At 45.7% G+C, this 14,244-nt stretch overlaps 1 protein-coding gene across 1 annotated transcript in view; it reads right to left on the bottom strand.

Moving 5' to 3' along the window:
• Positions 1 to 14,244, bottom strand: part of FLNB (filamin B, beta) — a gene marked incomplete at its 5' end in the record, with an annotated part of 48,411 nt that overhangs the window by 22,849 nt on the left and 11,318 nt on the right. The window contains 18 exons of the mRNA XM_009577438.1: positions 226 to 349; positions 1,177 to 1,266; positions 1,876 to 2,043; positions 3,180 to 3,340; positions 3,720 to 3,882; positions 4,263 to 4,436; positions 4,668 to 5,265; positions 5,879 to 6,141; positions 6,867 to 6,984; positions 9,155 to 9,324; positions 9,571 to 9,661; positions 10,228 to 10,388; positions 10,648 to 10,771; positions 11,115 to 11,258; positions 11,793 to 11,906; positions 12,263 to 12,456; positions 12,807 to 12,943; positions 13,504 to 13,630. Of these exons, the coding sequence (XP_009575733.1) occupies positions 226 to 349; positions 1,177 to 1,266; positions 1,876 to 2,043; positions 3,180 to 3,340; positions 3,720 to 3,882; positions 4,263 to 4,436; positions 4,668 to 5,265; positions 5,879 to 6,141; positions 6,867 to 6,984; positions 9,155 to 9,324; positions 9,571 to 9,661; positions 10,228 to 10,388; positions 10,648 to 10,771; positions 11,115 to 11,258; positions 11,793 to 11,906; positions 12,263 to 12,456; positions 12,807 to 12,943; positions 13,504 to 13,630 (3,121 nt within the window). The remainder of the gene's footprint in view (positions 1 to 225; positions 350 to 1,176; positions 1,267 to 1,875; positions 2,044 to 3,179; positions 3,341 to 3,719; positions 3,883 to 4,262; positions 4,437 to 4,667; positions 5,266 to 5,878; positions 6,142 to 6,866; positions 6,985 to 9,154; positions 9,325 to 9,570; positions 9,662 to 10,227; positions 10,389 to 10,647; positions 10,772 to 11,114; positions 11,259 to 11,792; positions 11,907 to 12,262; positions 12,457 to 12,806; positions 12,944 to 13,503; positions 13,631 to 14,244) is intronic.

The following is a 14,244-nucleotide window of genomic DNA, read 5'->3' as shown; positions in this document are numbered from 1 at the left end:
TCAACGGCTGATAGTTACTGCAGCACACGCTGAGGTGTGGATATACCTCCCCTACGGCGTCTCTGCTGTAGGTGCAGCAGGATCAAACCACCGCTGAACCCTGAAGTTGTGCAAGGAGCTGCACTGGTTAAGCTGAAAGGACCACAGCTAGTCCTTAAACAGTGCTCATGTGCTGGGAGATCACGATCAGGTCACTAAATCTTCAGTTCATCTTCATCACCTTACCTGCGAGGAATCTCTTCATCAGCGTATTTGACAGAGATCATATAGGGTCCCTCCTGCGTAGGGGTGTACACCACCGTGTGGGTTCCATCTCCGTTGTCTACTACATTAACAGGCTCCACAACTCCTAAAAAAGCAACAGACAATTTCCTCAGCTGTGCTATTAAAACTCAATTCCTCACCAGCCATTTACTGCACAAAGCTCCAAGAGGCACTGCTCATTTACAGTTTGCAACAAGCTAAATTTCTTTTTTTTTTTTTTTAATGAAGGCAATAGGCATGGATCAGTGATCAGTTTCCCTTATTTTGTATTCAAGAGCCATTGATTTGAGACAGATTTGTTATCCACCGCTCTCTGCGCTCCCGTCTTCTCGCTGTAAACAGAAGCTAGCATGAAAATACTGAAGAAAAATCTGCCTTTCTGTACAGTGCAGGTCAAGAGCAATTGCTCAAAATACACTGAAGGTAGTTCGAGACAGAGAATGAGTAATGGTTATAATTGCCTGAACTGTCATTTACAAGATTATATACTGTTACTGGGATTCACTGCACAGAATTGAGCCCTAAAGCCAGCTGGTGCATAGCATTCACCAACTGAGTCTTTCACAATCAGGTATTTGGAAAGGCAGGCTCGCTGCCTAGGCAGGAGAGCCCTGCAAACTGCCAAAGTCCTAAGAAAGCAGGATCAATTATTTCAATTTGCATTAAGCTAAATCTACAGCAGATTACGTGACATATCGGTTCAGATCAACACACAAAGCAGTCTACAATTACAAGTTGGCTTTAAAACTCAGGAAGGATTAGCAGTAAAGCGAGCGCAAAAGAAACGTATAGTTGCCATGCAAAGCCTAAAAGCAACGCCGTTGGTTCCCACTCCCTCCTCCAGATGATTCTTGCTGTTGCCAGTTGGATTTCCGAGAGCCAAAATTGCCAGTAGTTAGTGAGAGTTCAAACCTGTCTCAGTGTCACCCTTTGGATCACCTTTAAAGAAATCCGAAATCGCTTTCAATGGGGAGCGCCATCCCTGGGAATCCGTCTCATCCGCTAAAATTAAAGAAGGGTTACCTGAGGGGCACCCACACCAGCGTGACCTGACACTCGAGTGGGGAAGCAGCTCTCGCCTCCTAGCAAGGTGAGGCTTGCCGCCAGAAGGTACTCGCTGTCGAGATACTGTGCCACCGAGACACAGCTTCCTAGGTTAATGCAAACATCATTAACGCTATCGCTTGAGGGCCTTGCTGCTCTCTGGGGACCACTGAGGGGTTCCACCGTGTTTCAGCGACTCCCGCAACCCAGTGACACGGGTTTCCCAAGTCACCATTCATGTGTGAGACTTTGGATTTACTTTTTGATGTCTAAATCTAAACCACAATTGTTCACCAGTGATGGTTACTCACGTCACTTCTCCCAGCTCTGAAGATTAGGATAAAGACATCAAAGACACTACCCAAAGCAGTACTACCTACGACACAGTTCTCCTCCTTTTACAGCATGAAACATAGGTCAGCTGTCAAGGTGCACACGCTGGATGAACAGGAACAGAGGGAAATGCTCATTCAAGCGGTGACACCACTTGCAAGCAGGGCCAGGACCATGTCACCCACACAAACACAGAGATGGGGGCACAGCTGGATGGAGTACTTCGGTTCTTACCTCTGGGTCCTGCCACCACCACCTCAATGGGTGCTACTCCTGCCTTGCTGGTGTCTACAGTGAAGGACTGTGGGATTTTGGCTCGAACAGCTGTTCCCAGACCTGGTCCTGCTATCTTCACCTTGGTGGGATCCACAACATCCTTCACAGGAACCTTGAAAGGACTGCCTGGAAGTTAATGCAGCAAATGTTAAACACCACAGAGTTAACAGTTACAGGAAACCAAAGGTCTTTTTCCCTACTTTTCCTTGGGCTTTTTTATTACTATCCCTCAACCTCAGGCAGGAATGACAACCCCACAGCCTCCACGCTACTTCTCTGCTTCTGCAAAAGCCAGAAGTGTAATGATGGTGCTTCTACATTTTCACTGTCTACTCAACAATTCGGTTGTGATCCATCTGCTTCTCATGCCTCAGAAAAAAATGCATGAAAGAAACCAGAAGTGCAAACAAAACGTCATGTAGGTACTTGTATCCTTCATATTTTACGAAGTTCAGTATGTTGACAAATAAAATGGGACCAATGGGAAAGAATCGGCTCACTCACAATGTCTAGGAAAGAATATCTAGATGTATGTTGTATGACAGCACGTAAGGACTTGAACATCGCATCAAAATGTGTCTGGCATTTAGGAGCATTTAATTCTTGGTATCAAGCAAAATATCCTTCTTTTAATCGTGAACTGGTGGATGCCAGATGTACTTGGAACATTCCTTAAACCTACTTCACTTCAGCTTAACGTCCAGTGCAAATGCATACACAGGTAAATGCCTGGTTTAGGCAACAGTTACTATGCTTTCTGCAGTGACCAAAACTTGCAGTGTTTAATATAATCCCCATGACAAGCTCACCCACTAGACCATCTCACTGCAGAACAGAGTCTTGAAGGCATCCACATACCAAAGGGCTATTTTCTTGACCTCATGTATCACGCACCACTTGTGCGTAATACCAGTTATTTGTCAAGGGCTAGCGTCCCTTTCCCTATCCCACCCATCTGTACCCGCTCTTTTGTTCCCCCCACGGGTGCTACAGTCTCAACGAGGCTCCTCCACAGAGGCCATTTCAGAAAAGAGAAGAGACTGCAGCCCTTCCTCAAAACTACCACACCACAGCACAAAGTGCTCCACACTTCCCTGCCCGGTGTGAGGAACAAACACCACCGCTGTTTCTGCCTGAATTCCCAGGAAAAGCAGAAAGTCAAAACCTCAACATCCCCCAGCATGAGTGAGATGCAACCAAGGCACCGAGTCCTTATCTCAACGCCTTCCCTCTTCTGAAAGCCACTGAGCAAGAGCTCTTACCAGGAATATGCTCTCCCCCATACGTGATGTTAACATCGTAGTCTCCTGGAACATAAGGAACATACTCGGCGCTGCAGCTCCCATCTTTGTTATCTTTACAGCTAATTTTAGACTCTGAAGGTCCTTCAACAGTTATTCCAAGGCCACCAATTCCTGCCCCTCTGCAAGACAGAAACGCACATTGTTAGAATTACCTGTTTCTAACAGCAGCTTCATAGCCTTCGCGTGCTCTGGCTGCATTTTTACCCTTATTGGAAACCTGACTTCTGATGTCCAGCCTTCAGCGTGCTCTGGCATGCAAAGCCGTTCAGCATAACCTCACTCGCATTTTCCTAGAATTTTATCCTCAACCACTACCAACCCCTAATCTCCGCAGAGCAGAGTGCTCAGTACACGATGAGGTAGCACACACAGTAATCAGAAGGACAGAGCTTGGCCTTTTTATAAATGTTTGTACTGGGTTTAGCATCCTGCATCACACAGCCCACTACACTCCTCCCTCCCTCAGATATTCCTTAAGGATCAAGTAGGCCCAGTTACCTGGTGACAACTGAAAAGGCGTTTGGCTGATTTGTGAAAGCTTCTTTGAGTCCGGGTCCTTGTGCCTTCACACGTGACGGATGGCAGCCCTCTGTCACGTTCACTCTGAAGGGACTGTTTGGCACAGGTACGCCATCGTACGTTACGCTGACTGTGTGCAGACCTGTTCAGAGGAGGAAAACACGTCCTGAATTCCCTAAATATTCTCATCACTTAACATCACTTCTACAAGATGCTACAGACTTAAATGTCAGTATATGGGTAAGAGCTTCCTCCTGCATGTCACAAGACTTCACTAGTATTTCATAACCAAGATGCATCTACGCACTGTTTTTCTGAAGCCAAGTTACTGTAAAAGTCAGTTCTTCAAGTTAAAATAGAGCTACTTCCTGCAGAATTAGCTCCTCTACTAGCAAAAATCTTGCTAAGATGCCAACAAGTTACTGGCAGACCTCAGCAGTTTGCCAAATGAAAGTGTCAGAAGAGCTGCTTGCTCTTAGCTTTCCTTTCAAGTTAAAAAAAAAAAACAAACCCAGAGGTTACCCTTTTCAAATGGCGTGTACTCTACTGAATACATTCCATCAGCATTGTCTTGCATGAGACAGTCCACAGGAGAGCCGGACGGGCTCGTGATCTGCGTCCTGATGTGGTCACCACCAGCCTTCGTTAGAGGTCGAGCATCCACAGTGAATTCAGTTGTAGCTTCTCGGAAGACATCTGCAGGATACGTTTTGAAGAGTCACTTCAAGAACCGCATGTCTTTCCAATGATAAAACATTTTGTGAACCAGCATGATAAACAACTCATTTGGGAACATAACGAAACACCCCCGTCTGAGGGTCACCATGGGAACACACAAGGCTATTGCAACTTTTAATGCTCAGAATACTCTGTGCAGGATAAAGACCCGCAAGTCCTACAAACTCTGATAACAACAGTTATTCTCACCTTTCCCTTCCACTCCTGGCCCAAACACTTTAACTCTGCTTGTGTCCACAGCTGGCTCCACTTTGACCCGGGCTGGGAATTTAGGCACTTGCTCTCCTCCGTATCTCATCTTGATCGTGTACATGCCAGCCGAGAGCGGCACGTACGTTACGACATAGGTCCCGTCTTTGTTATCATCGATCTGGACCTCAGCTTTGGAACCAGCATCCGACACCATGTCCACCCGCAGGTCCCCGGGACCTGCTTCCGTGCAGTCGACGTTCAGCAGCCCTGCCTCACCTACTTTACCACGTTCCAGACCCGGGCCCATGGCAATGACTTTAGAGACATCAAACGGCATTTCTATGTCTGCCTTAAATGGCGAACCAGGAATGTGAACTTCTTCGAAGAGGATGTTTACGAAATACTCTCCAGGCTTCGTAGGCAGGTAGGAGACGGAGCAGGTTCCATCGCCATTGTCCGAGCACTCAATTTTAGCTTCACACGGGCCTTCTACCGTCAAACCCAAACCTCCAGTTCCTGCCCCTTTGGTATCTATTGTGAACTGGGCCGGTTTTCCAACAAGGCCCCCTCGAAGACCTGGACCATGAGCTTTTACCTAGAAGAGAATATGCAGTTGAGCTAAACTCATTTTTTCATGTTATTGCCAGCACAGACTGCCTAGTTAGACTTGTTTTTATATGGGACTCGATTAACAAGCTCTTAAAAATATGCAGAAAGCAACGTCTCCTTTGCCACTCCTCCCAGTTTTACTGTGAAGTATCTCTCCTCCAAAGAGGTTTCTAGGCAAGGATATTCATACTCTCACCATAGCTGTTTTTATATAGCCATGGGATATAAAAGGTAGAAACATTAAAATATTTGATAGCTGTACACACGTTTTTCTTGAAATCTATTTCCTTAGAAAGAAGCATCTCAATTAATACAGTCGAGATACTCATGAGGCCAACTTCTATTAAATTAGGAGCAATACTTGTATTTGCCACACTACGCAGGATGCTTGCAGTATTCTTAGTTCAATGTTTTTTCAAATACAGTGTTATAGGAATGACTTCCATGAGTCACGGAGCCTGCAAAAGGAACGACTCAGCGCTCCAAGTAAGGATGTTCCCAGGTCTGGTTTGGCCAAAACCAAGCCAAGTCTCATGCAATAACCCACAATTCAGTTTTCAGGTATCAATTGCTGTTACAGCCCTAAACCATTCACTTACCTTGGAGGGGTCTGGAGGTAGCGTGGCCTCCACAGTATAGGGGCTCCCTGGGATTGGGTTGCCATCATAACTCACATCCACCACATACAGTCCTTCTTCCCTTGGGATGTATTTTGCAGTGCTGCACTCCTTACCCAGAACCGGTTCCACCAGACATGGCACAGCTTTCCTCATAGGACTAGAAATATTAACATCCAGTTTACCTTGCCCACCAGCTCCTTTGGTGTCAATTACAAATTCCTGATCCTTCCCTACTTCCACTCCTGAAAAAGACAAAACCCATATTACTACATTAATTACTACATTAAGTACTCAACATCAGACAGTGCTCCAAGAAATCTCTCATGCACATACCAGCAAGGGAGCAAGCACTGGCAGAGCCCTGCTCAGTCTGCATCCCTCTGCATGCAAAAGACCCTGCCAAACTGAACAAAAAAATAAACAAGTGCTTTGGTTAATTGGAGCTACAAAGCTACAGCGCTAAACAAGCCTGTAAGACATGGCCTGACATTATCAGAAGCTCATTTCAGGAACGCAACAGTATTTCACAGCCCTAAGTTCTTCTGCTTTTAGGAAACAAAGAGACTGTATGAATGACATTCTGCACTGTAGCAGTTACATATATTTGAACAAACAGCCATCTAGCCCCAAGGAAACCAGATTTCATCAGCAGGTGCCCAGCCTGGTGAAGAGTCCAGCTCTGTTCACCACAAAGGCCTAAACCCCAACACATGCTTTGTCCACACTGCTATTAATCTTTGCCAAAAAAAAACCCCAAAAAATCTAAATTGAAATTCAGTCCTCAAGAGGACCAGCTAAGTCAGAGTGGTCAAGCTATAAAGTTGGAGCTGGTTGATCGCCAACTGTAGCAAGTTAAAAAGAAGATTGTTTTGCCCACTTCTGTTCCAGCAGGACATGCTGGCTATCGCCCAGATTCAGGAGACACTTCAGAGGCAGGCTATGGGGCTTCCAGCCCAGAGGTACTTACTGTTTTCGAGTCCATTGACTTTAACTTTGCTCAGGTCTAGCGGAGCAGCAATGCCCACAGTGAAAGGGCTTTTAGGGATAGGATCACCACCATAAGTTACCAAAACCTTCATTGGACCCTAGTTGGAGAATTTACAAGTTAGCTCAGTTCCTCACTTCATACAGACGCACCAACATCCGAGCAGTACATAACCACTTCACCTAATCCATTTTAGCTGACCACTGCCAAACTTACTGGTTTATGGACTCTCAAGCTTTCATCCCACTGCAGCCCTTCAAAGTCTTAAATGGTTTTTATTTAATACAGGAAGAGAGAAAAAGACAGTTCTTTCCAACATTTAATTAGACTACATTCAAGCTGCCCGGCAAAACCTCCGGCTCAGGCTGGCTCCCAGCCTCCCGGCGCTCAAACCTGCCAGCTGAATGAATGTCCCAGTGCTCCAGACCAGGTATCCCCTTCCACTGCATGGAGAGGCCAGGCCAAAACCAAGCCTGCAAAGAGGCTGTATTATTACAGCATCTGAAATACCAGGGGTTTAAGCTCTACAAGTCAGAAAGATTAATGCTCTTGTATATTTTGGCTGGAATACCACACAGCCATGGCAAGCTCCAGCCCACGATGTGTGCTCCTTTTATTCTCTCCTACCACAGTCCATATTTTAGCTATATTCACTGTTTGCTTACTTTTCGTTCTTGGCCGGTTCAGCTCCCAAGTGAAATAATCATGGATGTTTCACGCAAGCTAGTGAATAGCTTCCATGATTATTCTTGGTTGTTTTTAGAAAACACACACACGGGTAGCTGTGGCAACACCGCAAGATAGATAAGGCTGAGCAAACAGCATTAAACCAAGGCTCCTCTGCTGCTGACGCGGCCCCTCAGGAATTTAACTACCTAGCCCTTCCTCCCCCGGCTCTGAAGAGTCCAGAGTCTCATTCGTAAGCTACTGCTTATGAACCTGAGAAAGACGGTGTCCAGGAACAACCTACACACTCACAGCCTGGAGAGACAACAAGGCTACTCTAACTACTGTGCAGTCTATTTTCATCTCCTCTCTTTAACCATTGCTATCTGCAAGCATCTCCTGTAAGCCCACAGCTCCTCCGTGACCCAAGGTACTCCTCCAGATGGAAGGCCCAAGTAGGAAACCTGGTTTGGGCATCCCGGCTTGTTTCACCACTGCTTTTCATGTGAAACATCGCAATCTGGTACTGCTCACACACACAGAGCTCAGATGACTTTGCTCCCTTCTGCATACCAACCCTGACTGAACAAGCAAAAGCTTCTCCAAACAGGCACGCCAGCCACATCCTGAGATCATGCAACTGCTTTATCCAAAAACAAACGCTAGCTTTATGGTGCTTCCAAGAATGCTAATCCAGCATTATCAGATGAATAATGCTGCAGTCCTCCATATCAGTCCACTTTTATACAGCTATATTCAAGGAAGCTGGTGCAGATGACCGAGTAGCTCATGTGTTTGTTCAGCAGAACCAGAGCAGCAGAACACTTTCACCTCAGCGCTACAGCACCTACATTTTCAGAAATACATGACATTTGTGCATTCTGGCGTTTAATCATCCTTTACAAACATGCAAGCACAGCATAAGAAAAATATTTCTAGTTATTAGCAGCTTCCACTTTCAGCTCTTTAATGGTGTTGCTAGGAAGCATCTGTCTGTGAACCAAAACGAGGTAGACTGAATTTTCTTCCAACCTAAGGGCAAACCTCAAATACAGACAAATACTTTGATACATTTCATCTGCAGCCCAGCCTCCCTCCTCAGCACTGACTTGTTCACTTTCCTACTGGGGAGCTGCTGCACCATCACCCAAACGCTGTGCTTTTTGTCCCTGCTCTGGTTTGCACTACAGCTCCTTTGACAACAGCAGCTTGTGAGAGGCAGCACACCACAGCCCTGACTTCGCAGGACCGCAGCAGCCCAGAGCAGCTGGTGCAGCAGCCGGCTCCGTTTCGGACCCCAGGAAGGTTGGCCATCTTTCCTCTTCGACTGGTAAAGTGTGGAATGACAACATGAGCTGTGCGCTACTGCTTCAGTATCTCACTCGTTCCCAGAAAAGGAAACGGTGACAAGCTATCAATAACTACACCAGAAAACTGCATTACTGCTTTCCAATCCCAATTGTCCTGCAGGCTTTAGGGATCCTGGGGAACAGGACACCCTAGCAAGTTTTATCTACTCGTTCCTCTGTGTACGGGTAACCAGGGAGGGAGGTGACGGCAACATGAGCCGTTCACTCGTGTATTCCTGCAGGAGTCGGACCTACCTGCTGTATTGGAGTGTACCTAACAGTGTGGGAATAGTCATAGTTGTCAATGATATCCAGATCTGCCACTGCCTCTCCCGGCACTGGGCTGCTGAACTGCACATCCAGCGGCGCTTTTCCAGCTCCCTTGGTGAACACAGTGAAGTGCGTTGGCTTGCCGTTTTCCACTCCTGAAGAAAAATGTTAATTCTAATTTATGCAGAGCTTACACATAGAAACTCTTCCCAAGAAGCAATCGGTACCTATAAAGCCCAGTCAAGCAAAATGCCAAGGGAACTGAGTCGTTTCCAATAGCCTGGCACCCCACCCTGCTGTATCCAGGACTGCATCGCTGCATCCCAGCAATGGGCAGTGGCTCCCCCACAACAGCCCCTCACCATCCAGCACTGGCCACGCCATCTCAACCCAGCTCTCACCAGTTTTGTTCAGCCCAGGTCCTTCAGCTTTCACTTTGCTGGCATCGTGTGAGGGGTCCACTTTAACTCTGAATGGGCTGGCAGGAATTTCCTGCAACAGAAACACAGCTCTAAACATAACCAGGTCACTCTTCACTAGCTGAAACTTGACAGAGAATCATTTTAAGATACTTCTGCTTTAACTCCAGCACCATCGTGAGTAAAATTTTGCCTGACTTAAACACTCTGCTCTGCCTTACTGAGTAGTATCATTCAAAGTCTAGGGCAAAGTTAACAGCTAGACAGTTTGCAAGGGCCTCTATCCCTTTTATTTTAAGGAAAACTTATTTTTATTCCCATGTTCCTTGGAGAGTCACTTAGGTTTTCCATCCTTTAGAAAGCAGCTTTGTCCCCTCACTGAGACCGCGCTCATTATGCCAGCCCAACACATCACGTGCTTGAACTTCAGTGTCTCCAGCCAACCCCTCTCATTTGTGTACCTTCAAGTACTACAAAAGTGTTTTTAGAAACAGTGACCAAGCAAAGTGCATGTGAGCTGAAATAGAAGGAGCCAGCTGTAAACTGCCCCAGCCAGCTGTGAACTGGCACATGCTCGGTGATCAAAGAGCAGATAAACAGACTCTAGAAACATCAGGCTGCAAAACAAAGATTACAAACCTCTCCTGCGAAAAGCACTTTAATAGTGTAGCGCCCAGCGGCAGGTGGTGCGTATTTCACTGTGAACGTATCATTAGCATTGTGGATGATGTCGAAATCTATGTCTTCTTCCTCATCGCTGACCACACGAGCATCACACTTAATTCCAACGCTGACATCACCTAGGAAAAGCAAATGGAGGTTTTGCTACTGGACAGTACAGACATTGCTAGCCAAACAGCCAGCACATTCCCATTTCCAGTAGCTGTTCAAGTCACCACGTTAACTGAGGTAACAGATCACATCACAATTCATTGCAATGTTCTGCTTCCCAAGGTTTTTTCCATGAAACAAGGAAAACTGGCATGAAACAGTACAGAATCCTCCCCCTTGCATGACCTGTGGTTCTGATACCACAGCAACAGCCCAGCCTGCCTTTACCTTCTCCTGCATCTGTGCAGTCAACAGTGAAGTGGGTCGGCTCGTTCGCTTTCAGGCCAGTTCTCTCCACGCCAGGTCCAAACACTTTCACTTTTTGAGGATGACTCCCTTGACCTATAAGGACCTATACGGATTCACAAGGGTCAGAATCATACATCTGTGTCATGCTCGTGATCACAGTGAAGTCAGAGCATTGCTTGGACAGAGGCTACAGGAAAACAGTACCAAAGTAAGAGTGAATTGCCCTGACTCCCTCAGGCTACAGCTGGACTGATAGGAGACCTCAGACGTGTGAGCTTGTGAAAACAGAAAGCTTTTTTCAAGTGGATAGATTCCCAAAATAGGGAGCAGAAGAGCACACCTTGAAGTTCACAGAAGGGTTTCATCATCCGAGTTGTAATGACAAGTAGTTGTGAGCACGAATGTCCTACTTGGCTAGAACTAGTAATATCCACCTCTGTACTTACCCTAAATGGGCTATTGGGCACGTTAGCTCCTCCCCAGACAACAGAAATCGTATGTTTGATTGGTTTAACTGGCACATAGGAACAGGCAAATGCACCATCAGGCTTGCTCTTTATCTGGATATCGATAGGGTTTCCTTCTCCATCCTAAAAAGCAGTAATACAAGAAGGTTCAGGTACTTTAAAAATGTTTGTATAGTTTGAACAACCCAAGACTGTTCCAAAATGTGTGTGGGTTTTTTTTTCCCCCAGAACTGCAGCTCAGAAATACTGAAGAAACATGCAAATTACACTCCTGTAAGTCTTCCTCATCTAACACTTGTTCATTCCTAACACCATCCTACAACACATATTTTAACAAGCTCGCCTGAAATTCACAGGCTCAGAGACACTTCGGGTGCTTCCAAACGACAACTCCAGGAAATTACAGCTTGCTTTGCTGAGGAGACTCCAAGTAAGGAAGCAAAGCCACGTATTTCATACGCCAGAGAGAAGTCACCTTGTCTTGAGTTAGGTTTGTTGCCTGACTACATTACACAGGTCAAAGCACAGAGCTTTGAGAGAATTACACATGCCCAGTATTAAGTGGTGTGTAAGCGAGTAGAAATACTTAAGGCATTTTTCTCAACAGTATTAAAGCCCTTTTGCTGAAGTTTCACATAGCTGCCTTTGGCTTTTTACCTGCGCATACATCTTCAGAGGTGCTTTCCCAGCGTCCTTGGTTTCAACTGTGAACTCAGCAGGATTGTTCACTATACAGCCAGTCCTCTCCAAGCCTGGGCCATAAGCCTTCACCTAAAAAAAACACCCCAAGACTCTTAGCTTGCAGTTCAGAAAGAGAAGTAAAACTAAGTGATTTATTTCTAAAGACCTTCCCCTTCCCACAAAACCCATGAAGCACGGGATACAAGTAGAGGCTAGTGTGAAAGTTGAGAATTTGGACTAATTCAGCAAGTTTTCATTACATTAAACCAAAACCACAACAGTGTTATTAGAAAAAGCTGAGTAATACCTGGCTGGAGCATGGCAAATTCAGAGCTTTAAGTAGAGGCAGCTTAAGAGTCAAGTCTGTTACCAGAAGCCTTCAGAAACATCTCTACTGTAGTTATACCAAAGACGTGTTATGTCATGGGTGAACTCTTATACATCACCTTATCTGGGTTGAAGTCTCCTGAAGCCGGTCGGATGAAGGCCATGTAAGGGCTGTCTTTTATGTCCTCATCATCGCACATGATGTGCACAGCATATTCACCGGGCTCTTTGGGCCAATACTTCACATCACATGAGCCGTCGTTCTTGTCATCACACTCAATTTTAGCCTGAGAAGGGCCTTCTATTGCAAAGCCTGAAAAAGGAACAAGTAGGTTCCTTGTGTTAGGTTTGTGGTGGCTGCTAACTTAACACCATTTCCCCAAACTGCTTTTTATTAGCCATAACCACGCCTGATGCTCTCTGTCACCCTTCTTCAGCAATATAGGAGATAATCCAACATTCCCTTCTGGATCTCATCCCACAAAACCACAGATTAACACTCTCCATCACGCAAGCTCCTGTCTCTAGGACTTGCCTTTGATACTCTGATATAAAAACGTCTTACAGACATGGTTTTTTTACTGCTGGGAAAGCTATCGTTTCTCATGAGTACGCTGCTAGCATTGCAATATATAAATATTTCAAGCAAACTAAGTAACATACCAAGAGAGCCAACTTCTGTGCCAATGGACTCTACCACGAAGTCAGCCGATTTGCCCACAATCCCCTCATGCAGTCCTGGCCCCCAGGCTCGCACTTTCTGAGGACCTGCTTCATGACCCACTTGAACTTCGAAGGGACTACAAGAGAAAAGCAAAGCATCGGATTAGAAACGGGGACAAATACAGCATCTATGGTTTTCCCCAAGCATTTTAATGAGGCTTTACATTGGAGTTCCCAAATTAATAGACGCTATCATGTGGTGGCACAGTGCCCAGCAGACTGTCTTTCTAGCAGAGAGGGCATCGAACCCGTCACGTGCTTACATCTTGCACCACAAATCCTGAGTGGCAAATACTCGGCTTGCACTGCTCGCTGTAACCCTGGACACTAAAACAACAGATCCCTTCAAAAACTCACAGCAACATCCAAGCTGCATGATCCACCAAGTTTAATTGTTTTTTGTATTCACCATTTTGGGTTTAGCAAGACTGATGCGAATCACCCTTCAAAGCTTTCCCAACATAAGCCTCTGCCGCCCTAAAATGTCATAAACTGTCGATAAACTGTCACAGCAACCACTTGCCACTAACTTTGTCCCCCCAGAGTTTCTTCAAAGGTCAGCATTGCTTTAAAAGCCCATCAACTACACAACCCACCGAAGGGCACAAAAACTCCAAAAAAGCTACTTCTAACTCACCTTTTTGGGATGTTGTGCCCACCCCATGTAATCGTGACAACGTACTTCCCTGGGGTAGCTGGATAATATTCAAATGCATATACACCATCCATAAAGCCTTTTTGTTTCACCAGCTCCTCCAAGCCCTCTGTTAAAAGATCAGTTCAGCATTAAACTTAACAGCTTCCATCCTGCCTTCAATTACTCAGACAAGTTCATGTTTTCTAGTATTTATTTTAGCTTGCAAGAATAAATTTCTTCTACCAGAAAAAAAGGAGGTCAGGTTATAAGGGAAGTTAGTTCTAGTTGCCCTCTAGGACAAAGACAGCAAACACTTCCAGAAGAAATACAGCAGAAAGTATTTTAAGTTACCAGACTTAATAGGTTCCCTTGTGTTTTATTTTCTTAGTCTGCAGTATGATGCATGTCATATGTTAAAACAAAAAAGCTTAACATTTGTCAGACTTTGCAACCACAAGTATGCAGGGAATGCCTACTTTTCATTTTCTTCAAGATGAAGAATTTAGGGAGAAAAGCTTAATACACTAAAATTTACATTGATACGTCTGTTGCTTCCCCCCCCGCCCCCAACCGCATTAAGCCACACAGTCAGAGCACTGTGCGTGTGGAGGAGGTGAAGGCAATACAATGCACCTTTTAATACCGTCCCAGCCGGGGGGAGGTGACCGGCTCACAAGTACAACACAACACAAGCACAGCAGCTCCCCGAGAGCAGCAGCACAGCCACCGCTGCTGGCAGCC

The sequence above is a fragment of the Fulmarus glacialis genome, unplaced genomic scaffold (assembly GCF_000690835.1).
Source record: "Fulmarus glacialis isolate BGI_N327 unplaced genomic scaffold, ASM69083v1 scaffold11785, whole genome shotgun sequence".
NCBI lineage: Eukaryota > Metazoa > Chordata > Aves > Procellariiformes > Procellariidae > Fulmarus > Fulmarus glacialis.
The sequence above is the reverse complement of the archived record's forward strand: the minus strand, read 5'-3'. Positions and strand labels throughout refer to the sequence as shown.